Raw genomic sequence first — 25,963 nt, forward strand, 5'->3', positions numbered from 1 at the left:
GAATATCGATCTTTTTATGATGAATAAAAAGAAAATTCTATGAAAAATAAATGTAAATTGTTTTTTATTAAGCAACTCTATATGCCTGTTCAAAATTATGGCATGTACATCGTTTTTTCATATAGTTTTCCTTTTATTTTGGTTGGGTTTTTTTCGCGGGAAAATCGCGAAAGAGGTAAGGAGCATGTCATTTTTAAATTCCTAAAAATACAATTTGCTTGACCTGTATTGCCTGCCACAAGATTGATGATGCTGAATGGAATGGACACAAAGCAATAGAGGCCGGAAATGGGATTTTGTGAAGTTCTAGAATGTTTTTAAATATTCGGAAGTTGGGATTGAAATTGGCATTAGAAAATTGACATTTTTTGGCAATAATTGAGAACAACAATGAAAACTTACCTTTAGAAATGTTTTTTTATTCAAAAGTGCAGAAAAAATGATTTTTGCACTGTTTTTCTACGCCGGAAGTACTGTAGTGACATCAATGCGGATTTTCCCCATGTGTTAAGTTCAAACACAAATACCTAACGAACTGACAAGATGAACGATTTTAGACTACGGTAGGATAGTGTAATCATTATTATTTATATGGAACCAATTTCCTTATATTTCATTGGTAAAGAAAAATTACAAAAAAAATTGGTACCTATAAAAAATAGGTGAATTGACAAATGTACAACAATTCAAACATGAAAACTAACAGCCTGATTCATGTAAACACAATAAACTAATTACAAAAATTACAATTTCAGCTAATAGCTATAGATTAACCAAGTTTTCCAGACTAAAATGTTAATCAACTGAACTTTACTTGATACAATATCTGACTATAATAGAAACTGGGGTATCCATCCATGACCCAAAATTAGTACATGCATATCAAAAACAAAAACATATGCAAAAAGCAAAGGAACAATGTTTTTATTTCGGATCGTCATCTTAACTTCCTCCCAGTGAGACCTTCAACACAGACAAAAAAAAAATATCTTACCAGATAATTGTTATTTTCCAGGTATGCTTGCTATTAATTGTACCTTTTCATTATCATCTGCATCAATGAAATATAGTTTCAATATCTGAATAAAACACTGCTATTTCCAATTATTTCAGCATATAGTTTTTGGATTGAAGTTCATTTTAGCCTATCTCATTCCTGATGTACCAGCAGCTGTTGCATTAGATATAAGAAGAGTAAGTTTTATTTTATTTCTTTTTACTTAAAATACTTTGAAAAAAATGTTTTGTAAAAAGGGATGTTTTTAATTTATAATTATAGCATGTCTTGAAGGGTTCATAACTATATTTTTTGAGAATAGGTTTTGGTTTTCTTGGCAAAAAATAAAGATGATAAGGTATAAATATATATTTATATATATATAAGTATGTCTGAGTCAGTGACAACTCTACAACAGATGTATCCATCGGATCGCCATCAATGATGGGGATACATGGCTGTGTACATAATGTATATACAACTCGTCTAACATCAACCCAACAATGTTAGATCTGTATTTGCTTTTTCAAATTTTTGGGGTTCCCTTGCCAGGATTCGAACCCATGCTATTGTGATATTGTGACACCAAATCGCCTGCACTGCAGCCGTCCCGCTAGACCACACGAACACCTGGGCTCTACAAAAATAGAGCTTTCGCTGGCCGTGTGTTACCTTTCCTCGTCAGTTTTAATCTAGCGGCGTACTACAGTACATGATATATAAGGCATGAAGATGTTATTGTTACAGATCAGCTAAATTATCTATAGAAAAGGATCCTACAAATTAATGTAAGATGCAGTCACAGAAAATAATTATATTTATAAGTATGTCTGAGTCAGTGACAACTCTAGAACAGATGTATCTGTAGGATCGCCATCAATGATGGTGATACATGGCTGTGTACATAATGTATATACAATATACAACATAACATATATATATATATATATATAACTCGTCTAAACATCAACCCAACAATGTTAGATCTGTAAATTTGCTTTCGCAAATTTTTGGTTCTTCCCTCGCCGGGATTCGAACCCATGCTACTGTGATATCGTGACACCAAATCGCCTGCACTGCAGCCGTCCCGCTAGACCACACGACCACCTGGGCTCTCAAAAAAAAGAGCTTTCGGTGGGCATATGTTACCTTTCCTCGTCAGTTTTAATCTAGCGGCGTACTACAGTACATGATATATAAGGCATGAAGATGTTATTGTTACAGATCAGCTAAATTATCTATAGTAAAGGATCCTACAAATTAATGTAAGATACAGTCACAGAAAATAATTATATTCATAAGTACGTCTGAGTCAGTGACAACCCTACAACAGATGTGTCCATCGGATCGCCATCAATGATGGTGATACATGGCTGTGTACATAATGTATATACAACTCGTCTAAACATCAACCCAACAATGTTAGATCTGTAAATTTGCTTTCGCAAATTTTTGGTTCTTCCCTCGCCGGGATTCGAACCCATGCTACTGTGATATCGTGACACCAAATCGCCTGCACTGCAGCCGTCCCGCTAGACCACACGACCACCTGGGCTCTCAAAAAAAAGAGCTTTCGGTGGGCATATGTTATATATATATATATATAAACCAGTCAAAATTGAAAACAATCTTCAAACCTATGATTGTGTTGGATGAAAACCGCAATATGTGTGCATGTAAAACAAATATTGTTGTAGAAGGGTCTAAAAAAGCACAAACAACATTTTCCAAAAGACCAAAAAAGTGAAAAAAATATATTTAAATATACATGTATATATATATACAACTCGTCTAAACATCAACCCAACAATGTTAGATCTGTAAATTTGCATAGGCAAATTATTTTTTTCTTCCCTCGCCGGGATTGGAACCCATATATATTATGACATGTACATAGGAAGGGTTTACAATATTCTTACATAGATAAATAAGATCATATATATATATATAGTATACTAAACTTAGAGTCTTTACTCAAATGTTTTTGTTGATTATCAAAGCTGCATATTTTTAAAGTCTGCCTTATATTTTATGATTAATAATGCACTGTTTTGCAATTTTACAATAAATTTCAGGAAAAATTCCAAGTTGCTAAACTGCTCGGTACATCTACACTAGACAAGAAAGGAAAAGGGAGTCATGATTTAGTGGACTATTCAGAACTTGTGCCAAAATATTCAAAGAAAAGGTATATTGTATTTTGTCATTTTTGTTTCTTTATTAATGATTTTTCAGGAGGTAAACATGGGATTTGTGTACCTTTAGTATGCATTTGTAATGTAAAGCACATCACAAAATTTAAGAAAAAGTGCCAGAAAGAAGTCCTTGATATTTGGTTTTAAATGTAAAATTAAAGAAATCTTGTGAGTTTTTCCTTGAATTAATATTTAGAAAAACAAGTACCCTAATACTGATACTGAAGCGCTTTTCAGAGCAGGTTCCCCCTAGCAAGATGATGTATTGTGGTTTAAAATTAATGATTTTATATGTGGCCATCCCTATGGCATTAACATTTTGGTTTAAAATATTTAAGGACCAAGGGTGGCACCACTGTTTATTTTTCAGTAAACTCACATATATGTTGCCAAATTATGTAAAAAATCAGGTTTTAATGAGATTTTTGACATCACAAATACATCACTAATGGTGCAATGGGTGAAATCATTAGAAACTGAAAAAAAAATGATATTTCAACATATGTTTCCATTAAATTCTCACAACATTATGGCACTATAATTCTTTCAGATTTTTAGACCAAATAAGTTTGTGAACCTATATAGCTACTCCTTTTTAAAAAGTATTGAATAAAGTACTAACTTTCATTTATCTGTTCATGGTACATCGTTGGTTTTTAATTTTAAGCATGCAACTAATATGATTGAAAATAATTTAATTTTACAGTTTGACGTAAGTTAACTTTAAAATGCATGTTATTGATAAAAATTCACCAAGACATTAATAAACTAAAAAAAAATAATGACCACGCTTGCTCTGTTATTATCAAAACATAATTCAGTAAAATGATAAGCTACACTGAAAAAAGGTTATTACTGTGGTGAATTTTGCAAGTTTTAGGACCAATCCTGTTTGCAAGGTTTTGTTTTCCCAATTCACATGTGCATGATTTACAGAAGGGGATATCATTTGTGGATTTATTTGAATCTTGAAATTACCAATAATAGTAATGCACAATTATCTCTAACACCTTGAAGACCAGGAAGCTAATTTAAGATTAAAACATTCTGATTATGAACTGGTATAATGCCTATAATTGTCTAACAGCACAATTATTTGCACCAAAAATTAAACTGTAGTTGTCATTATGGATAGAGTGAAATGCACAGCTTTATTCATTTCAGAGAAAAAAAAACAAAAAAAACAAACTTGAATTGATATAAGTAAATTGTAAATTTGGATTTAATAGTACAAGAATTTGTGTTCAGTAGTTTATCAAGCCAATGTTTTATAAGGAAATGATAGACACCAAACTCTGATTCTCTCATCTGCTGAGAGTGCATGGCTCAGACTCACTTGTGTGAATGCAAAAAATGCACCATATATAAATCACTTTCTCCTCATTTCTCTTAATTTGGTTGTGGATGTATATGAAAACCTTCTGTTACTTTGCATATCTACTGCATTAATATCTGCAATAGTTCTGATTTTGAACTGTTTAATTTCCTTTTCTCTTTTTAGCTCACCTGGCCCGAAGGGCCAAGTGAGCTTTTCTCATCACTTGGCGTCCGTCGTCCGTCGTCGTCGTCGTTAACTTTTTACAAAAATCTTCTCCTCTGAAACTACTGGGCCATATCAAACCAAACTTGGCCACAATCATCATTGGGGTATCTAGTTTAAAAAATGTGTGGCGTGACCCGGTCAACCAACCAAGATGGCCGCCACGGCTAAAAATAGAACATAGGGGTAAAATGCAGTTTTTGGCTTATAACTCAAAAACCAAAGCATTTAGAGCAAATCTGACAAAGGGTAAAAATGTTTATCAGGTCAAGATCTATCTGCCCTGAAATTGTCAGATGAATCGGTCAATCGGTTGTTGGGTTGCTGCCCCTGAATTGGTAATTTTGAAGAAATTTTGCTGTTTTTGGTTATTATCTTGAATATTATTATAGTTAGAGATAAACTGTTAACAGCAATAATGTTCAGCAAAGTAAGATCTACAAATAAGTCAACATGACCAAAATGGTCAGTTGACCCGTTTAGGAGTTATTGCCCTTTATAGTCAATTTTTAACCATTTTTCGTTAATTAAAGTAATCTTTTACAAAAATCTTCTCCTCTGAAACTACTTGGCCAAATTAATCCAACCTTGGCCACAATCATCTTTGGGGTATCTAGTTTAAAAAATGTGTGGCGTGACCTGGTCAACCAACCAAGATGGCCGCCACGGCTAAAAATTGAACAAAGGGGTAAAATGCAGTTTTTGGCTTATAACTCAAAAACCAAAGCATTTTGAGGAAATCTGACATGGGATAAAAATGTTTATCAGGTCAAGAACTATCTGCCCTGAAATTTTCAGATGAATCGGTCAATCGGTTGTTGGGTTGCTGCCCCTGAATTGGTAATTTTGAGGAAATTTTGCTGATTTTGGTTATTATCTTGAATATTATTATAGATAGAGATAAATTGTAAACAGCAATAATGTTCAGCAAAGTAAGATCTACAAATAAGTCAACATGACCAAAATGGTCAGTTGACCCCTTTAGGAGTTATTGCCCTTTATAGTCAATCTTTAACCATTTTTCATAAATCTAAGTAATCTTTTACAAAATCTCCACTAAAACTACTAGGCCACAATCATCTTTGGGGTATCTAGTTTGAAAAATGTGTCCGATGACCAGGCCATTCAACCAAGATGGCCGCCACGGCTAAAAATAGAACATAGGGGTAAAATGCAGTTTTTTGCTTATAACTATGAAACCAAAGCATCTAGAGCAAATCTGACAAGAAGTTAAATTGTTAATCAAGTCAATATCTATCTGCCCTGAATTTTTCAGATGAATTGGACAACTGGTTGTTGGGTTGCTGCCCTCCAATTGGTAATTTTTAAAGAAATTTTGCCATTTTTGGTTATCTTGAATACTATTATAGATAGCGATAAACTGTAAACAGCAATAATGTTCAGCAAAGTAAGATCTACAAATAAGTCAACATGACCTAAATGGTCAATTGACCCCTTAAGGAGTTATTGCCCTTTATAGTCAATTTTTAACAATTTTCATTAATTTGGTAAATTTATGTAAATTTTTACCAAATATAGTTCTCTGTTACTAATGGGCAAAGTTCATGATAGATATAATTGTAAGAAGCAAAATCGTTCAGTAAAGTAAGAACTTCAAACACATCACCATCACCAAAATACAATTTTGTCATGAATCCATTTGTGTCCTTTGTTTAATATGCACATAGACCAAGGTGAGCAACACAGGCTCTTTAGAGCCTCTAGTTCTAACTTTTAGTTGATTCATTCTTTTCCTGAATGTTTTATTTCAATAATTGATGTACAATTGGCTTAACAAACTCATTTGTAAAAATACTTTTTCTTGTTTTCCTCTAATTTTACAATGGTCATATGTGATAAAAAAAATACATCAAAGGTACAAGGCAAATAATAATGTATGATAAATGCAGGTTTCCTCTACATAAGACTCATTAGTGAAGGTCGAATAAAAACAGTTAGAAGGTCAGGTCAAATACAAAGATTAAGAGCATAAAAAATTTAAAGTTTTTATTTGATAAGATCTATCTAGAGTTGATAAAAGATAGATATATGAAATATGCATAAAGGCAGTGAAAGGTATCTAGTTATAAATATTCTATGTTGAAAAGTCTTAAACATTGAACAACTATTTTGTGTTTGCCCCTGAAATACATATTTTTGACCTTTTATTGACTGACTAGGCTTTCATCCTTTTTACAAATCAACAGGGGAAAACGTTTTTAAATATATGTAGATATTCAAATGTACTATAGTACTTCATTGTAATTTGATTGAACTATTTAAGAGATCATTTTTTCATATTAATTTAAACTATTGTTTATATTTTTTAGGCGAGAACGCTCCTCCAATTATGACACCTTTGAGGAGAATGACGACACTTCCAATTCCTTATCACAGAAAATAGTAAAAAAAGAAAAAGAGAAAAATAAAGGAAAAAAATCTGACTCTGATGTGTAAGTATTAGTGACACTTATCTTTATTTTTCATATTTTAGGGAAATATTTTTTGTTTGTGATTAACACATCACTATTGTTTGTTTTATAACTTTGGTACATAGTGGTGTTTTTTGTTGAATTACATGTAAGTGGGGTTGTCATCTGTGTCTTTGGACACATTCCCCATATTTTTATATATATAATATAACAATATTTATAAGGTATATATCTGTTCTTCTATCAAAATATGTATATCTTTGCTTTATTATATTAACTAAAATTTGCTTTACAATTTCAACTAACATTAATTTGATGAAGTGATACAATATATGATCATTCTGCCCATGAAAGAAAGAATAGAGAAGAATTATAAATTTATTATGAGTTGGGTTTACTGAACATTACAAATATAAGCTTTGTAGAGAATTTGGTCAACATTGATAACAAGACATACAATTTTAAGACATTTAAAATATTAACTTTAGACACAAAATAAGACAGCCTTGTTGCATCAATAAGGCTTTTTATACTATATTTCTTTGATGTGGGCAATACACAAAGTTACGAAATTTTACATGCAAATTCATTTTTATTTTGTTTTATTTATAAATAACCATTACTATAGTATTAAGCATTAGGTAAGGATTGAATCAGGCTTAACAAATTTATTTTTCTTTGCCTGAAACAATTGTCTGTTGGAGTGAAAAAGTATATTTATAGATATTTTCTGGCCTAGTTGAAGATCAACTTTATTTGACCTTCAGAATCATATTAAACAAAGTGTAAAATCATATTCATTATTTGTGAATCCATTCACATGTTCCTTGACTGTCTTTGCATAGATACCTTTTGAAAATTAGTTATGTTTTTCTAGATAACATTCAAGTTAGATTTTTTTTTAGACTTAGATATTTTTGCTGCTTTTAAGCTTGATATGTTTAGTATGACACAGACTACACTGAGTTTAAACTTACACTTTTATTTAGTAATGATAAATTATGTAACACAATTTTGTTATACCTTCACTGTTAAATACATTTAGAATAACATGTTCACGGGATGAATTTTATTTTGCACAGAAAAGAGCCATATCCTTCTTTACCCACGGTAGATTTAATATATAAGAAACCAGAATACACCATTCCTGAAAGGTAAAAAGTCAACATGCATGCTTAATTGCACACTGCACACTCGTCAAAAAGAGTACACATTCCAGCATGAATCTAACTCTTAAGGAACATAAGGTTTAGGGATTTAACAATTGTAACATATTTCAGGAATAGCAAAACTTTTCTCAGGAATAGCATAACTTTACTCAGGAATAGCATAACTTTTCTCACGAATAGCAAACTATTTCTTAGGAATGGCATAACATTTTTCAGGAATAGCATAACTTCTCTCTGGAATAGCAAACCATTTCTTAGGAATGGCATAAATTTTTTCAGGAATAGCATAACATTTCTTAGGAATGGCATAACATTTTTCAGGACTAGCATAACTTTTCTCTGGAATAGCAAACCATTTCTTAGGAATGGCATAACATTTTTCAGGAATAGCATAACTTTTCTCTGGAATAGCAAACCATTTCTTAGGAATGGCATAACATTTTTCAGGAATAGCATAACAATTCTCAGGAATAGCATAACATTTTCTCAGGAATAGAATAAAATTTTCTGATTAGGTGTGCATGTGGTCCTCTACCAGTAGTTTTTTTAAAGCAATTGCTTTCATGCCGTCGTGTATGGCCATCTTTGTGACCCATATCAGAGACTCCGCCCAGATCAAGCCATAGTATTTTGTTAAACAGGCTACTGGTCTGTCATTCTTAAACACCAATGTATGTTTTCTAATGCAATACATAGCTTGAAACTTTTGAAAAACGTTAGTGGATTTAAGAAGTTTCAGCATACGTTCTTGTAGATGTATTTTTGTATTTAGGGGGACAACCGTTTGACTATCAAAAAACATAGACGTCCGAGTGAAAAAAATGCATTTTTATACCTGCGATTTCGTTTTCCGTTCGTACGATGATCAACAAAATATGGAATCATTTCAGTTGTTGATTTAGTATTGAAAATTTGACTGAATTATCTTTTATAATATACGGTTTTATATGTTTAATTGGTGTTTTTTTAAGAAAGAGGTCAGGTGCTCTTGTTCATTCATAAAATTGTCGTTCATTCATAAATTTATCGTAAAATCAAAATCACTACACAGGTTATCAGGTTATACGTATAGTAGTGTCAAATGATTACCTGTAATCTAAAAATATACAAAGTTAACTGACCTATTTTGTTGATTTGTTTGCGCAAATAATTTAGAGGAACGAAACCCTTGTTAAAAACACATTACAGTAAGTTTGTTTTCGTTTTTTGTCATAACTCCGTAAGATTTATCGATCACCTTACTAATGAAATGGACCCGTCCAAACGTGATAGATGCCAATTAAGTCCAGATGAAGAGATATTTACAATTTGGAATTTTCTAGTTTCATAGATTAAAAAAAGTACATCCTTTTTGGATATCATATTCAAAACTGGATATGCATGACAAATGATAAAACCATTATCCTCGTCTTTCCAATGGACGAGTCTACTACGTTTGTTGACCTTCGACGGTCCACCGTGTTTGCAATTTTATTTCACGTTTTCGAAATATTGAAGATCATTTTCACAATGTTTCCTGAAAATTGGATAAATATCAAAGCAACTTAGAGCTGTTTGTTCTTGTTCGTTTAATGACGATTTAATGTCATGTTTGTCTGTGATGGCCCCTCTTTTCGGGATTGCACGAGAATTATAGTTATCTCGTACCGCATGAGGATGACACATATCAACTGAGCAATAATGTTTGGGACTTAGTTTTTAAGAAATGATGACAAAGTAACATTATGAAAATATTTTTAGTCAGCTGAAATATATATTTATTTTTTACATGTTTATGGCTTGTAAAATATTTTGTTTCTTTCCCGTTTTTCAACATTTGCGTCTGGAAAGTTGAAATGTTTTTACTGAAGTGTTAAATTTAAATTAATTATGAAAATTAAATCAATAAAGGAAATTATTGCCCAGTTACAAACACTACTAGGGGATAATCCATAATAATTTCTCTTGGAGTTATATGTTTCAGCACATGTATATTTGACCCCAACTTTAGCCTGGTAAACGTGTTGTCTCCTTGTGAAATATAAAACATATTAAAAATGACTTTCTGCTAAAGTCTTTAATTGATATAAAGTTAAAACCTTCTTAATTCTCACTAGACAACACTCCTGTCATGTTTAATTCTTGAATATATGTGGATGAAAAAAAAGTCCCCAAAACATAAACATGGCAGCAATTGCTTTTACAGCCTTTCAGGCTTTGATTTTCCACAGGTGTGAATTTTCTTCTTTTCAGTGGAACCACATATTTCTATGCTCTACGGATAAATATTTCCATTGATACCTTTTAGTCTAATAAGTTAGCAATTGATATGTTGTCTTCTTTAATGTTATTTATTCAAGAGTAGATCCAAGCTGTTCATGATTAATACACTTCTTACTTTTCTGCTTTCCAAAGTTTCATAAAAAACAGCCGGAAATTCTCTATCATTTTTTATAAACATGAAAAATGATAGACCAAATGAACTTCATTTGAAACGAAAGGTAATTTAGTAGTAGTAATAGTCTTTTTTTTCTTTTTTTTTAACTTTTAAATTTAATGTTTATATGAAAGGGGACATATATTTATTTGAAGCACTTGTACTATTGTTGTAACTTCTGTACTACTGTGGATCTATTTATTTTCGTGGGTATATATTATCATGGATTGAGAAAAACTTGCGTTTTTGTGGATATTTGATTTTGTGGTTTAGCCAATCACTGCAAACAAATCTATAAAAAATTTGAAATTCTTGAACATTAAAATTGGTGGTTCACCTGTAACCATGAAAACCAAGAATATTGATATCCAACAAATAATAATAAATCCATGATATAATGTTATAAGTTAAAATATAAAAAAGAAGATGTGGTATGATTGCCAATGAGACAACTGTCCACAAGAAACCAAAATGACACAGAGATTAACAACTATAGGTCACCATAGGGCCTTCAACAATGAGCAAAGCCCATACCTCATAGTCAGCTATAAGAATCACACAATTTCAATACAAAGTTCAGAAAACAACCAACTACAACTATTGAATAGCAGTTTTGCTCAAAGTCATTTTGATTATTAAATTAAATTTTCTGCATTCATTTTAATAAAATTATTTAATCATATAAAGCTAAGTTTACACTTTTCATTTAAGAAGTATCACACAATTTCAATACAAAGTTCTCTTCTGTATTGAAAAAAAGTGAAATCACAAAAATACTGAACTCGGAGGAAAATCAAATCAGAAAGTCCCTAAGCACATGGCAAAATCAAATGACAAAACACATCAAAAACGAATGGACAAGAACTATAAATATCTTTTAGACTAAACTTTTTTACTAATTTTGCATGTTCAGATAAATAATCTGAAAGAACTTTATGTACTTATAATTTATATTCTACTCTCTATGGTATATGTAAGTCTGTATTTGTTTTTGCACACAGATTTTCTGATCCTGAGGTTAAACCTCCTCCTGATAGGGAGGATTTATATACCGATACTACAGCCATGAGGTATTGAAATGTGTATGACATATTTTGTAGTCATTGTAGTGTTAAAGCATCAATACCCTAAGTCGTGTTTTTGTTATATGCTATAATTTCATATGAGGCTGAATGCAATGTATAACATAGTCATGATAAAGTTTTGCTGTAAGGTGTATATCCTATATTGCACTTAGGTTTTGTGTAGTCAGCTTGAACCATGAGATTAATTAGTTGCCAAATTTTGAATATACTCTTAATTTGGCATTGATGGATTTTGTTTCCATAAAGTTTGGTTTTTGGGCTTTTTATGCCACACCTACGATAGTTCGTCCGTTCGTTTGTCTGTTCATCTGTCCGTTCGCTGGTCCCGCTTCAGGTTAAAGTTTTTAGTCAAGGTAGTGTTTGATGAAGTTGAAGTCCAATCAACTTGAAACTTAATACATATGTTCCCTATGATATGATCTTTCTAATTTTAATGCTAAATTAAAGTTTTTATCCCAATTACATGGTCCACTGAACATAGAAAACGCTAGTGTGAGTGGGGCATCTGTGTACTTGGGACACATCCTTTTTTTTTTCATTTTCACATGTGGTGGAAGCACATAGCTTAATTCAATATGTATGTTAGTTTACTTATATTGTGTAGACAACACTATGCCACATTATCAACATGGTTGGTCAGAGATTTTATCTTTATATATTCATCCGTCATACAAGGATCAACATCCATTGGCAAATATTTCAGGATGACAAGAAATTATAGGAAAATAATCAAGTAGATAGCTAGTTTTTAGTAGAGATTATGTAAAGTTGTGGGACCATTAAGATGGAGGTCAGGAACTATGAGTTTCCACTAGAAAAAAAGATGTGTTTATAGTTTTGACTTTAACTTTTGTTTAGTAAAAGGTCACATAATGTGAATTTTAACTCCTGAAAAATTGTATAAAGTGTTCTTTAGTGTGGAACAAAACACCTCCTTTACATGTGACATCTGAGGTTGCAATTCTAATTACTGTATACGAAAACCAATGTGCATCCTGTCAATCAAAATAAATTCCTTCTGAATTTCAGCACTTTTTAAGTGTATTCTGTCCAGGTAACTGTGCTCCTGTATGCAGGACAACTATGTGATCACTGCTTTTCCATCCACTCCAGCCTTAATTATTGAGTAATGTTGCATACCTGTATATGAAAAAGATTCTTTGATATTTTTTCAAGATTGATAACTTAAAAATAAAGAATGCATGACAAGGTCACCATTGAACTGCTAAATTTCGAAAAAAATATAAAAGCATTTAAACTCTACTAAATAACAAAAGATTGGCATGTCATCAGTGTTAACATTTACTAAGTTTTTCTTGCAAATTTCATCCTTTGAGTTTCATATATTTTGCTCTACCTAAAACCAACATTAATTTTGTGACTACCATCCATGCAGATATGTTTATTGTATAATAAGTGTAAAATGTAGTTAGTGGTTTATCTGTTACATGTATGTACTCACTAATAATATGCCATATCTAAAATTTGTTTACTTATACTCAATGAAGCTTGAAATTTTATTATTTTTAGGGATTTATCTGCATATTTTAGATACCAGTGTAAATTATGTTCTCAATGCATTATGGTATAACAATTTCAATGAACTTTTCAGGTGACTAAAATCAAGAAATTGTAATGGTATAATAAATAATGTATTTCAAATTGATATTGAACGCATAATTTAGGACTTTTTTTTCTCTTTTCAGTTTAAATGACAGCTCATACACAATCAAAAGTATATCAGGTATTCAACCTACCATAAATCAAGGTAGCATATAGTAATATTTTTATGTCTAATAATTGAAAATAAGAGGATGTGGTATAATTGCCAATAGGACAACACTCTCATAAATTAAATTACATTGAAGTTTACATCTATAGATGACTCTGCTATCTTCAACAATGAGGGAAATTCATACCTCATAGTCAGCTATACAAAACCTGAAAATAACAAATGTAATAAAATTGAAAAGAGAAAACTAATGGCCTGTTTTATGTGCAAAACAATGACAGAAAATAAATATGATATAAGACAGCAACAAAACTAAAAGAACTAATTTTTTATTCCTGACCTGAGACAGGCATATACAGAAAGTGGCCTGGTTAAATATGTTTTCAGGTGTTCAACCTAGTCTTAACCTGGGCCAGTAGTGTAACAGCACAACATAATAAACGTATTTACACTTTTGGTATTTAGCTGTATCTTGCCTCCGAATGACCTTAGATCGACTCCGAAATCACCTTTTGACGTCAAGCAACAATCACTTTTAAATTGTGACGTCAAATATTTTAGATTATGATGTCAAAGTTTACGGGAACCTGTGTGATTTTGCGTAATGGCAGACAAATTTGCATACAAGTGTAAATACGTCTATACAATATACCAAATAAGACTATTTATAATGTGGGGATTCATTATTATTTGTTGAATACCAATATTTTGTAAATGTTATGGGTACAGAAAGAAGTTCAGCTAGATACAATTTTTCTAAAGGCTTGTATGAAGACTTTGAAAAAAAACATAGAAATCAAATATTTATGAAATTATATTTGTTTTTCAATCTACAAAAACTATAGTACCTACAAAAATGAATAAATCCATGGTAGCTTAGGGTTATTGCATCAAAGGCTGTAATTAGAAATTGTTGCTTGCATGGAATTTCCTTAGAGTCCTTTTTATTTCAATAAGATTTGGAAATCAGTTGTTATTTTGATGTTCATGTGTACTATAATTACATGCACTATGCTAGGATGTCTGATAAATACTAACGCCACACTTCTTTTACAGATACAGAAGTGTGAAGTCAATGAAGTGTGAAATCAGCGAAATATCTTTTCAAAGAAATTATAAGTACTAGAATGATAAAGCAGTGCTATTTTTATACTTGTTGTATAACTTAGATAATGTTCTGTGATGACAAAATGTTTAATTTATTTCTTGTTTTATATATATATTGATATCTTTCAATCATTTTCCATCCTTTTTTAAATGTTGTGAAATCCAAATATTATTGCATATTATTCTGTGATATTTTACTGTGTTATTTGTAAAATTTGAAAACTGACGAATTTCAATATTTTATAGCTTCTCAAGACACTGGTATTTTAAAACTTCAAAATGGAGTTTTGCATGCTCATAGTTTTCATTCTCTCAAAATCAAGATAAGTTTATGCACATCTCTGTACATTTTATAAGTTTTGTAATAGTAAATGGCATGGCATCTCATGGTTCTTTATATCATGGATATTTATTCAGACTAAATATTCAAATTGAAAGGTCAGAGATTTATTTGTTCACATCGCTGAATAGTTGACAATCAAAGAGTTAGTTTTACTTTGTCAGTTATAACCCCATTATTTTCTCTTTGTACATGTATCTTATATAAACATGTTAAACTTTAAAAAGATATTCTCGTTTTAATTCCATATTCAAAACGCAATTTTGATCAAAATGGTTCAGAAATTAAAAAAAAAAACATGGAAAATCTGTATGCATTAATATTAAGTCTGAAACAATTTACATTTGGCAGCAGAGGTTTATTCTCAAATGTTTTGAGAAACTTGATAATGTTTTATTTTGTGTTATTTATTTGTTTTAGATATTCTGTACTGTAATTTTTTTTAACTGTTTTGTGATATTGTTCTTCCGTCCATGGAAAGAAAGACTCTTTTGTTAGTATTTACATAATTCCTATACTTTAGTGTTTATTTTTAATGTTTTTTTTATGTAAACTGTTATTGTTTTAATGTTTTCCAAAGACTATTTTTATATGTTTTAATTATGAACAATCAGCTATATACATACATGTATTTAATTGTTACTAATTAATCTGTTGTTGGGGCGTTTTACGTTTCCACAAATTGGCATTACTTTTCCGGGAAAAAAAGATGACGTTTCCGGAAAAAAAAGTTTACGTTTCCGCAAATAAAAATCTTACTTTTCCTGAAAAAAAAGTAACTATTCCGGAAATATTTTTTTTACTTTTCCGCAAATAATTAAGGAATACCGTAACCTATTCAAAAGCAAAGCTATTTAATATGTGTAATAAGTTATAGGTCATCATAACATGTAAGTGAAACTCATCATTAAAATGTATGAAAACGTATGTTCAAAAGTCAGCACCAATCTGATATATCTTGAAATGAGTTCATTAGTCAGTTCTGACAATACTTGTAGCCAATACGTAATACAAAGTCCATAGTAATACAAAGTCCACATTCATCGTTTACAAGTTTTGTATTTTGTTCAAAAAGGGAGTCCATCTTCTCCTTTTCATATTTCCGAACAAGTGCTTTCACATTTAGAGTTCTCATCTTTATGTAAGATATTGTCTGCAGTTTCAATAACACATTGACAAAGACAAATATGTTAGGATGGCTAGCGTAAAACTGCTCGTTCAGGTTAGCACGAAAAGACTCGGCACAATTCGTTGTTCTCTTTCTTTAATTGTTAATCCAACAAAGCATTCTTCGATCATGTCGTTTGGCAAGTAAGCCAAACCAAGGAATTGTATTTCTTTTTAACTTATCCTTACCCAAATCAACTAGTTATATCTAGTAAATTGTAGATATAAGATCAGAACATTTTCTTTATTAAAAAGATAAAATAAATAATTTATATACCTTTTCAATAATATATTTCAAATATTTATAATTTACCAGGTAAATTTTCTGGAAAAGTAATAAATACAAATTGCGGAAACATATACTTTAAATTTGCAGAAACGTAGTATTGGGACTTTGAAAAATCAGCGGAAAAGCAATACGCCCTATTGTTGACCAATTCAGCTCATTTTTTTTTTTAATTTTGATCTCATAATTACATCCATATGTTTTATGTAAAAATTGGAGGGATTCAAATCTTATACCTGACAATTTGTAAATAAAGATACAATGAATTTTAAAGAAACTATTTTGATGGAAATTGATAACTTTATTATAATATTGCACATCAACTTTTTTTATGTATATTTTGACAAAATTATATTTTAGAGCTTTTTTCACAATCATGATTGTGCAATTGAGTCGACACACAGTCAAAATGATGTAGTTCACATCCCAATCCAGAAATTTAGCACTTAAAAACATTTTGTACATAATATACTGAAAAGCCATCTAAACCAATATAAAATGAGTAATTGTAGTATAAAATGAGTAATTGTAGTATAAAATTTCCTAATAGGTGAAAACTTGAAAAGTTTAAAATGAGTAATCAACTTTTAACAAATAATTCATGGTACTGAAGGCCATCTGACAGTTTTTGGAACAGATGGCAGATGCCAGAGAGGTAAAAGTGCTAATCTAATGTTCCAAAAGCTTTTCATAAAATAATAAAATTGAAATGTTTTGTGATAAGTTAAAACAATGACACCAAGACAGATTTTGGGGAAAATTATTTTATGAAGAAATTATGGGGTTAAATTTGTATAGTGAGTAATTCAAGCTTTTGGTTTATACAAGTGTATATTGGAATTATATAAAATTATGTAATTGAGTATGACTTACTATGTATTTGCACTAAAATATCTCTAAACTGGCATGCAAGTGTTAACATTTTTTTATATAACTTACCAGTAACTGTGACAGTTTTTACAGAGAGATGCTTTTTACCAATATTATGATTCATAATATTATGTAATTTTTATATCACACATTTAAAAAAACCGACATCTTTAAAGGGAGAATTTATATGGAAAAAACATTTTTGAGCAGAGCAGAAATGTGATATTGATCAATATTTTTATAATGTTTATCCTAAAAATTGTAATTTGTTGTGTACAGGACATTGTTCGTTTGATAGTTATTTTATGGTATTTGTCATGTCAGTGTAAATGTTTTGTTTTTTCAGCTTGGAACTAAATCTACCTCCATTAAGATGTTAATTTTTATATTGAGATTGATGATGATCCACTCAAATCATTTATTTTTAAACATGGATTTTCATGTGATACCAGATTTCCTTGATTTCATGAATAGGGAAAACACACATTAAATTACTCTATGAAAAACAAATTTTCAGTTGCTTTGATGAAGACAAAGTTAAGAATCTGTAGAATAGTAAATTTTATTCTAGCCACAGAAAAATAAATGAATCTCTATCCATATTGTAAATTATAAACAAATTAAACATGTTTGTGACAAACTGAAAGAAACACCAAACTAACATACACTATTGAGATGAGCAATAGCTGGCAGTTACACTTGTAATTCATGATTAAACAAGGTTTTGATTTGACATCCTGTCGTATTATACCTATTAAGAATACATAACTTAATTTTTAAACATAATTATCAACAATCAATTGGTCCAAGACCACAATTATTTAGTAGTGCATCTGTTTTAGAACATAAATAAAAATTAAAAAAATCCCACCTGCGCTTTCTCAATGAAATTTTTACAGTGTGTCGTACTACTTTTGGACAAATTATCTCAAATTTATAGAAAACGTCATCGGCTCTAACTCAAAATATGGACAATTTTATGTTTAGGACATCTTGAAATCTTTTGACAGCTTCCGAAGTGCTAATTTTTAATCTTTTTCAGCTGGACCAAATCACTACTTTCCTTAAAAATTTGGGACCCAATTTTTTTTACATTGTAATTTCACCCCCCTTCTTGCAATTTGAGGCATTTAACCTAGAGAAATAAATTTGAAAGGGGTATAAAAATTAATGGCAAGTAACCCACTGTCAACACTAGGGACCATATTTGTGAACAACAAAAATCAAGGGAGGACAATTGTGGTCTCGGACCATAGGAGGCCTCAGTGGCTGAGGGGTCTTAAGTAGTTCATCTTAAATATGAGGTCCAACTATTTTTCTTGGCATTCCATTTTGAATTTAATTAACTACAAACAAAGTTTTCCTGCTTATTGTTTTGGTACTCTCTTTTCCTCGACAAGTAAAAGTTTCTGCCCTGTAACAAATAGTGCTGAAATAGGTGTAAAACACTATCAATCAATAGGATTGACAATCAAAAATCATCCCTAATAAGAACCTTTAGTGCTGTACATCTATAAGGGAGGGTAGGAGGGGTCTTGAACCCGAAATCCGGGGTGAAAAACCTTTAATCCCAAAATCCAGGGCTTAAAACGTGAAATCCTGAGGTCCCAAAATTCGAAAAAAGAATCCCTGGATCCTGAAAAGGTCAATCCCGAAATCCGTCCCGATAAAGGTCCTATCCCTCCTCATCTATTTTATTACTGAGATTATGTTATCACATGTAAAGCATAGTAGTAGTGGGTTGTATTAGTTATATGCCTTTGTGTTCTATATAATTATATTAAGCCTACTGTTTTCCATGTATGAGTTTGACTGTCCCTCTGGTATCTTTCACCCCTCTTTTATTATTATGCTTTTATTAGACCTATATTAGAATACGGTGATGTTATTTGGGGCAATTGTTCCCAGCATGAGACTGAGCTCCTTGAAAATATTCAGATAGAAGCTGCTAGAATTATTACAGGATTACGACGTAATTCCTCCAGACAGAAACTTTATATTGAATTAGGTTTAGAAACTCTGGAGAATAGACGTAATAAACATAAGCTTATACTATTCTATAAAATATTAAATGGGATGACACCTGCATACTTATATGAGTTAATCCAGCCATATCTTCCCAGACAAACCCCTTATACTTTGAGGAATGAAAATAACACTTTTCACCCGCCTCTTGCTAGAACTAGCTCTTATTTTAATAGTTTCATTCCTTCCACTATAAGACTTTGGAATAGTCTTCCTTTGAGCTTACAAAAGTCACCAAGTTTGGGTATATTTAGAAGTGGACTGGATAAGTTTTATAGGACTGGTGATATATTTAAACCCTTCAACTATGGGATAAGGAAACTTAATATAAGTCATTGTCAACTCAGAAATAATGCTAGCAACCTTAAATCTCATTTATTTAATCAGTTCTTATCTGAGAACACTTTTTGCACAAACTGTAACCATCCTGTTGAGGATAACAAACATTTCTTTTTTATTTGCCCTAAGTATAATGATGTAAGACAGATCCTTCTTGATTCCATTTACTCCATTGTTGATAATGTTGACATAAATATTGAATTACTACTTTTTGGAAACAGATTATTATCATATGATATGAATATTGCTATTTTTAAATCTGTTCAGAAATATATCAGTGACACTCAACGTTTTGTTTGAAACTTACTTAATTTTTGTTTCATCTAGTTTTATTTTTTATTTTTTTAATTTTTTTTCTACACTCCAACGTTAATTCATTTATTCCACTAAGCAAGCTTAGTGTCTCCTTCAAGCCATATATATATTTCTAATGACTTATAAAGGATATTTGCATGTTTCAAGGTAATTTAAATAACTGATGATTAATTGCCTATATATTTATTTATACTTTGCATTTATTAAGTAACACTGTTAACATATTTTGCTCGTGTGTGCTCACAAGTAGCATGCATGTTCCACTAAATTGCATTATTTTAAATACAGTTGTTGTATAAATTGAATCATACCTTGTACATGTATTATGGAGAGAGCTTTTATAGGCTGTGCCTGTTGCTCAATCCTTTTCATATCTTAATGAATAAAATATGTTTAAAATCAAAATCAAACCCTCTTTTATATTTAGATACTCTATCATATTTGGAAATTGGTGAATCACCTAAATTAACCATTTTAAAACTTTCACGGAAAGAAACTAGAAAGAAATGTCAGTGGACAAATGCAGTCTAATGTTTTTAAAAACATTTTTTTTTCGGAGGCAAATTTGTAAAACCCCTTCTGTCCATAAAATAAAAAAAATATTTTACTTAAAACTTTTTACAAAATGCAACCACCCGTGTTTAAATAATTGAGTGCCTCCCATTTCCTGCCTGATAAAATGTTTAACAGATTATTTTTTGTAAAGTTTTGATAGTTTCCAATTGAACCAACGAGAATCATGTTATCTGGTCGTATTCACATTGTAATTCCAATTCCTTTTGAGAAACCAGCTATCAAAAGCTATTTGCAATTGCACTAACAATCATTTTTTAAAAAAAATTTCTGTTCATTGCTCAACCACAGTTATTGATCAGTAAAAAAGTTGAATAATGTATTGTATGAGATACCTATGGGTGATGGTAAAAAATAAATAGATCCTCCCTTTTCTATTCCAATTTAAGTTGATTACTTTGTTGAAATTTTGTTTTTTTTCTTTTGTATTGGTTTGTATCAAGGTCAAACTAAGACATATATAGAAAATGTGACAACACATGTTTTATCTGTGATATATGAACTCCTTGTGTTATGACTAGGAGAAAAGATAGTTAAGAATAAGAGGGCTCTATAGTTGCTACTGAGAAATGGGAATTTGATGTTCACAAGTTCATTTTTATTTGTGACTCAATGTGGAAAGCCTTTAGTTTAGATATTAAAATTTGTGGATAAACAGTAGCCAGTGATGAAAATGAGATTGTATTTATTGTATCATAAGACATATATAGTACTCCAGATAGGAGAGTCTCATTAAAGTCTTGTGTTTGTTTTGATACGATTTCCAAAAAAACTTGTTATAAGCTATACGAAAGAGTCAACACTCGTTACCAGAAAACTCAAATTGTCAACAATATCGAGTTGTACTTAAAAACAATATTTAGATTACACCTTTTATATATTTTTATATTTTCTGTTTTCTATTTCTAATGTAACTATTTAGTTATAAGTAAAATATGTGAAATCTTATTGATTTCAAAAGATTTTTAATATTTATAATGTGAAGTTACCTACCTCAGGTATTATATATGTCTGATTGTATGTCCTAGTATAAATCATTGTATTTTGTGACCTTTGATCTGTGATACTCATTATTAATCTTTCCTAGTAAAATTATTATGAAACTATGTATCTTATTTTTGTTATTCAGTTTCATCTCCCTCTAAGGCTGACCACGTACTAAGTTCAGTATCTTTCATTGGGTGTCAATTTTGCTTGGTTTTCTTTGGTTTAGGTGAACCCGGAATATAAATGTTGAGCTAAGTACAAAATATCTAGAGACTTGTTTGCAGATTATGTTCAAATTTGAAAATCGAATACCAAAAGAAAATACAATTTTTCCTGATTCTACTAAAATTAAAACCAAGGAAAATAAAAAGATCAACAGCAGGTGTTCTTTTGGTAGAATGATTCCTTCTATTACAGGAGGTTGTCATGTTGATCCCTAGCTAAGTAATTTTGTCAAACTTAATGTGTTAGACCTTGGTTCAGGGAGATAACTCTTTAAATCAGTTATGTGTTTGTAAAAGTCAAACTACATTAACGTATTTTAAGCATTTACCTGAAACAGATTGAAAATAATCTATGTAATATAGAAGCTTAGAATATATTTATGAAAAGGTTGACACAAACGTACTGATGATTTCAAGAGTTATTTCCCTTAACCTAGGTCTACCTACCTCCTTAAGACTTAGATAGATGGTATTTGCTACTTCTCTTGTTTCTCATCAGCATTTAGGAAGTAGCTTGCAAGATAAAAGTAAAATTGCAAAAATACATGACTCCTAGGAAAATTCAAAAACGGAAAGTCCCATAAAAAATGACAAAATCAAAAGCTTAAACACACCAAACAAATGGAAAACAAATGGAAAACAACTGTCATTTTCCTCACTTGGCACTTGTATTTCCATATTTCCTCACAAAGCTACTTCTTTCAACAAATTAAAATACAATATTTAAGATCAGAAAATAAACTGTTGACACAAAGATTTTGAGCTAACAGTTATTAATTGTAATGTTAATTACGTCTCTTAATTTTTTTTTAAAGTCGTCATAATTTGGTTCACTGTTTTAGAAATATCTTTGTCACAGATAACAACTGTTATGTTCTCTAACTTATTTCTGGATATGAAAGACTTCCTTCCTTCTGTCCCGCTTCAGATAAATGTTTTGGTCAAGGTAGATTTTGATGAAGTTGAAGTCAAATCAACTTGAAACTTAGTACCCATGTTCCCTATGATATAATCTTTCTGATTTAAATGTCAAATGAGAGTTTTGACCGCAATTTTACGGCCCACTGAACATAGAAAATGATAGTGCAGGCTGGGCATCCGTGTACTATGGGAACATTATTGTTTTCTTGACAGATAATACTGGATCAGGAAATGTTATTGCTTAATATTAAGTTTACTTTATAGTGTTTTTGTGACTAGTTTTATTTTATTTTGTGGAGGATGGGGGTCTAGTGTTGTCTGTCTTTTTCGACGTAGAATTCTTTTTTTCACTCTGAGAGTTGCCTTATTGAGGTTATAAGATCAATAAAAAATGGGAAAAATATATTGATTTAAATCGCCTTTCAGACAGTGTACATGCCAGGGTTCTTAATTTTTAAATCAGACAACTTTAAAAAGTAAAGGAGTTAAAATATAAAATATAATTCACTGAGATTAGAACTTTTTTCCTTCAGAGCTTTAAACATGTGTACATCTCTGCCTTCTATTTGTCAAAATCAGGAACTTTGCAAGTTTGAAGAAATAAATCTCTGAAAGCATTCAGGAACTGATATATTATTGTAATGTTATTATGATAATACATAGGATATTAGGTTCTAGATATAAAATAAATTAAAAGATGACTTTGTTTGGTTCAATCATTAATGAAAGTAAAATAGTGATATAATTATTCGATTTTAGCAGCCAGGTTGGTTCAATTTTGTATGAATACTTCTGACATATTAAATTTTAAACCTGATACCTTTGGTTAGCTATTATTTGTGTGTTTCTTTGTCCTATATTTTCCCACATTTTTTTGTATTGTAATTCTGTCGTATAATATTTTCATTTAAGCGGGAGGTTTAACATGCCACAAAAAACTAGTTTTCTTTTTATAAATCTTTTACATGTATAATTATAATTCATTTGTAAAAGTCTTATAAAATTATTTATTTTTTTAATAGTATTTGAAAACTTTAACTTGTCAATGATAAAGCTATGCAAAATCAAGAGAGAACATTTTCCCGCCAAAATTACAAAGGCTAATATCTCGAAAACAAGCACATTGACCCCTATATTTTTTTTATTTTTTTATTCTTCAATTTATTACCTATCAATACATACTAGTTTTCTGAAAAGTTATTTATTTTGAAACTGAGCAGCGAACATCTTTAAAAGAAAAATAATGTCAACATTGAAACAAGGATGTCCCATTTAGTTGACTATATCCACATAAAAATCATTATACAGGTAAAAACGATGATACACTTACTTTTTAACCTACAATAAGATATCAATCACGAAAAACTGATACATATTATCACGTCTATGCATTGTTAGGGTGGTATGGGAGTCTAAAATAAAAATGATAGATTTTGTTCATACTTTGTCAAAATGTAGTATCTATTAATACATGATCAAAAATATTATAAAAATGATAGGTCACCGTGCATTTTCTCAAGCTACAGGTTGTGACAATTTGACAAATTTTGTATGGATTATACAGGAAAAAACACCATTTTGTGAATAGAATATAAACAAAATGATAGAATTGTAAAATAAATTAGGAAAAGATTGCTTTCAGACAATGCTTTGAGAATATCAAAAGAAAAGATAGGGCCACCGTGCGTTTTTTCCGGCTAAAAGACAAAATAGGAAAATTTCATGTAGAGTCCTTCAGAAAATGCACTGTTATAGAGTTACCTCCCCTTAAAATGCCAATTTAAAAATATTCAAAAACAACCACAATTAATCTACACTTGAAAAAATATTAATATTTTTAAGTTATATTCTTATAAATTGGTTCTTTTAAATGAAAATTCAAATTAAATTTCTGCATTCCTGCATCAAATTTTGCTAACTTGATAGAAAATATGGACCTTAGATTCTCAGTTTTTTACAATCCAAGATGGCGAAAGACACCCATACCACCTTAATTGCGTTTTTTTTGTGATTTTGATCATTTTTTTTTTTTTTAATAATCAAATATGAAAATTTGAGTCAAATCGATGAACAAGAATTTTACAGCTTATGCCCCTTTAACAATGGTAGTATGAAAATTGTTTGAGAAATAAAATATAATAAATGATATGAATTTCATATATATTAACATAAAAAGAAAAATAATGAATACACTTTATCACAATAGTATAAATGGTAAAGTATTTCACCTATATTTCCATGTTTGCATTATACAATCAAATTAGCATATTCATCTTATATTAGCACAAACAACAGCAAAAATAAGGATTTCGTATAGTGCATTGTATTGAAATATAAATTGCTTATCAATTGAATTGGAATCGAAAGTACTAAATTTCTGACAGTTTAAATTAATTTACCCAGATATTTTGTCTTTCTGATATTTCAATGGTTTAGTTTAATTTTATTGGTTCAATCCATCATTTTGTACATAGAAAAATGCCCGTACCAAGTGAAGATATGACAGTTGATATCCATGTAATTGATTTTTTGATTATGCGATTAGGGAGTTTTCGTTTTGAATTTTCCTCGGATTTCAGTATATTTGTGATTTAACTTTTTGTCCATCATTCGTAACATTGGCATTTTAACTATGTCGATTTCTTTGAAAAACCAGAGACAATGCAAAAGATATGTAATCGCTTTTCGTCTATCTAAAGCTCGTACAACATGTACAAATAAATTATATATTTTTCGATTACATACATATGATTCTTTAATTATATATATAACAAGTATCTTTTTATGATAGTTTCAAGTGCATTCATACAGGAAAAACTAACTTTTATCTTATTGAAATATCAGCACGCATTGCTATAAATAAGAGCATATCATTTCAAGTGGCAATACATCACTTAGTAGATCTTTGTAGGAGAAAAAAAAAATTATACACATTTGCATTTCCTTGCATTCTGAAATCTACGACTGAATAATACACCTTTACAATGAATATGCATTTGACGCCTTAACTTTACCATTATATTGCTTTGCTATGAACACAGACAAACACAAGTTTCGTTTCGTTGTATGCATGGCAGTATTATCAATGATAACAGTTTTTAAAAAATAATTGTAAGATTTTCAAATGACTTTCCTGTTTCTTTAACAAACCATAACCAACGGACAAATACAACTAAGATTGGAATACCTTCACCATTTATAACACAACTCGCATGTTTATTTGAGAATAGTATACTATCGATA

At 30.3% G+C, this 25,963-nt stretch overlaps 1 protein-coding gene across 4 annotated transcripts in view; it reads left to right on the forward strand.

Annotated features, from left to right (window-relative positions):
- Nucleotides 1-19,127, forward strand: part of LOC134697222 (anoctamin-3-like) — a 58,692-nt gene extending 39,565 nt beyond the window's left edge. Inside the window, exons 18-23 of one of the 4 annotated variants that reach the window (XM_063559350.1) lie at nt 1,114-1,194; nt 3,073-3,185; nt 7,063-7,185; nt 8,247-8,318; nt 13,541-13,602; nt 14,623-19,127. In XM_063559350.1, coding sequence (XP_063415420.1) covers nt 1,114-1,194; nt 3,073-3,185; nt 7,063-7,185; nt 8,247-8,318; nt 13,541-13,602; nt 14,623-14,636 — 465 coding nt within the window. In that variant the 3' untranslated portion in view covers nt 14,637-19,127. The remainder of the gene's footprint in view (nt 1-1,113; nt 1,195-3,072; nt 3,186-7,062; nt 7,186-8,246; nt 8,319-13,540; nt 13,603-14,622) is intronic. The other 3 variants (XM_063559351.1, XM_063559352.1, XM_063559353.1) reach the window with 3 other exon arrangements.
- Nucleotides 19,128-25,963: the final 6,836 nt, after the last annotated feature.

This window comes from Mytilus trossulus, chromosome 14 (genome assembly GCF_036588685.1).
Source record: "Mytilus trossulus isolate FHL-02 chromosome 14, PNRI_Mtr1.1.1.hap1, whole genome shotgun sequence".
In the NCBI taxonomy this organism is placed as follows: Eukaryota; Metazoa; Mollusca; class Bivalvia; order Mytilida; family Mytilidae; genus Mytilus; species Mytilus trossulus.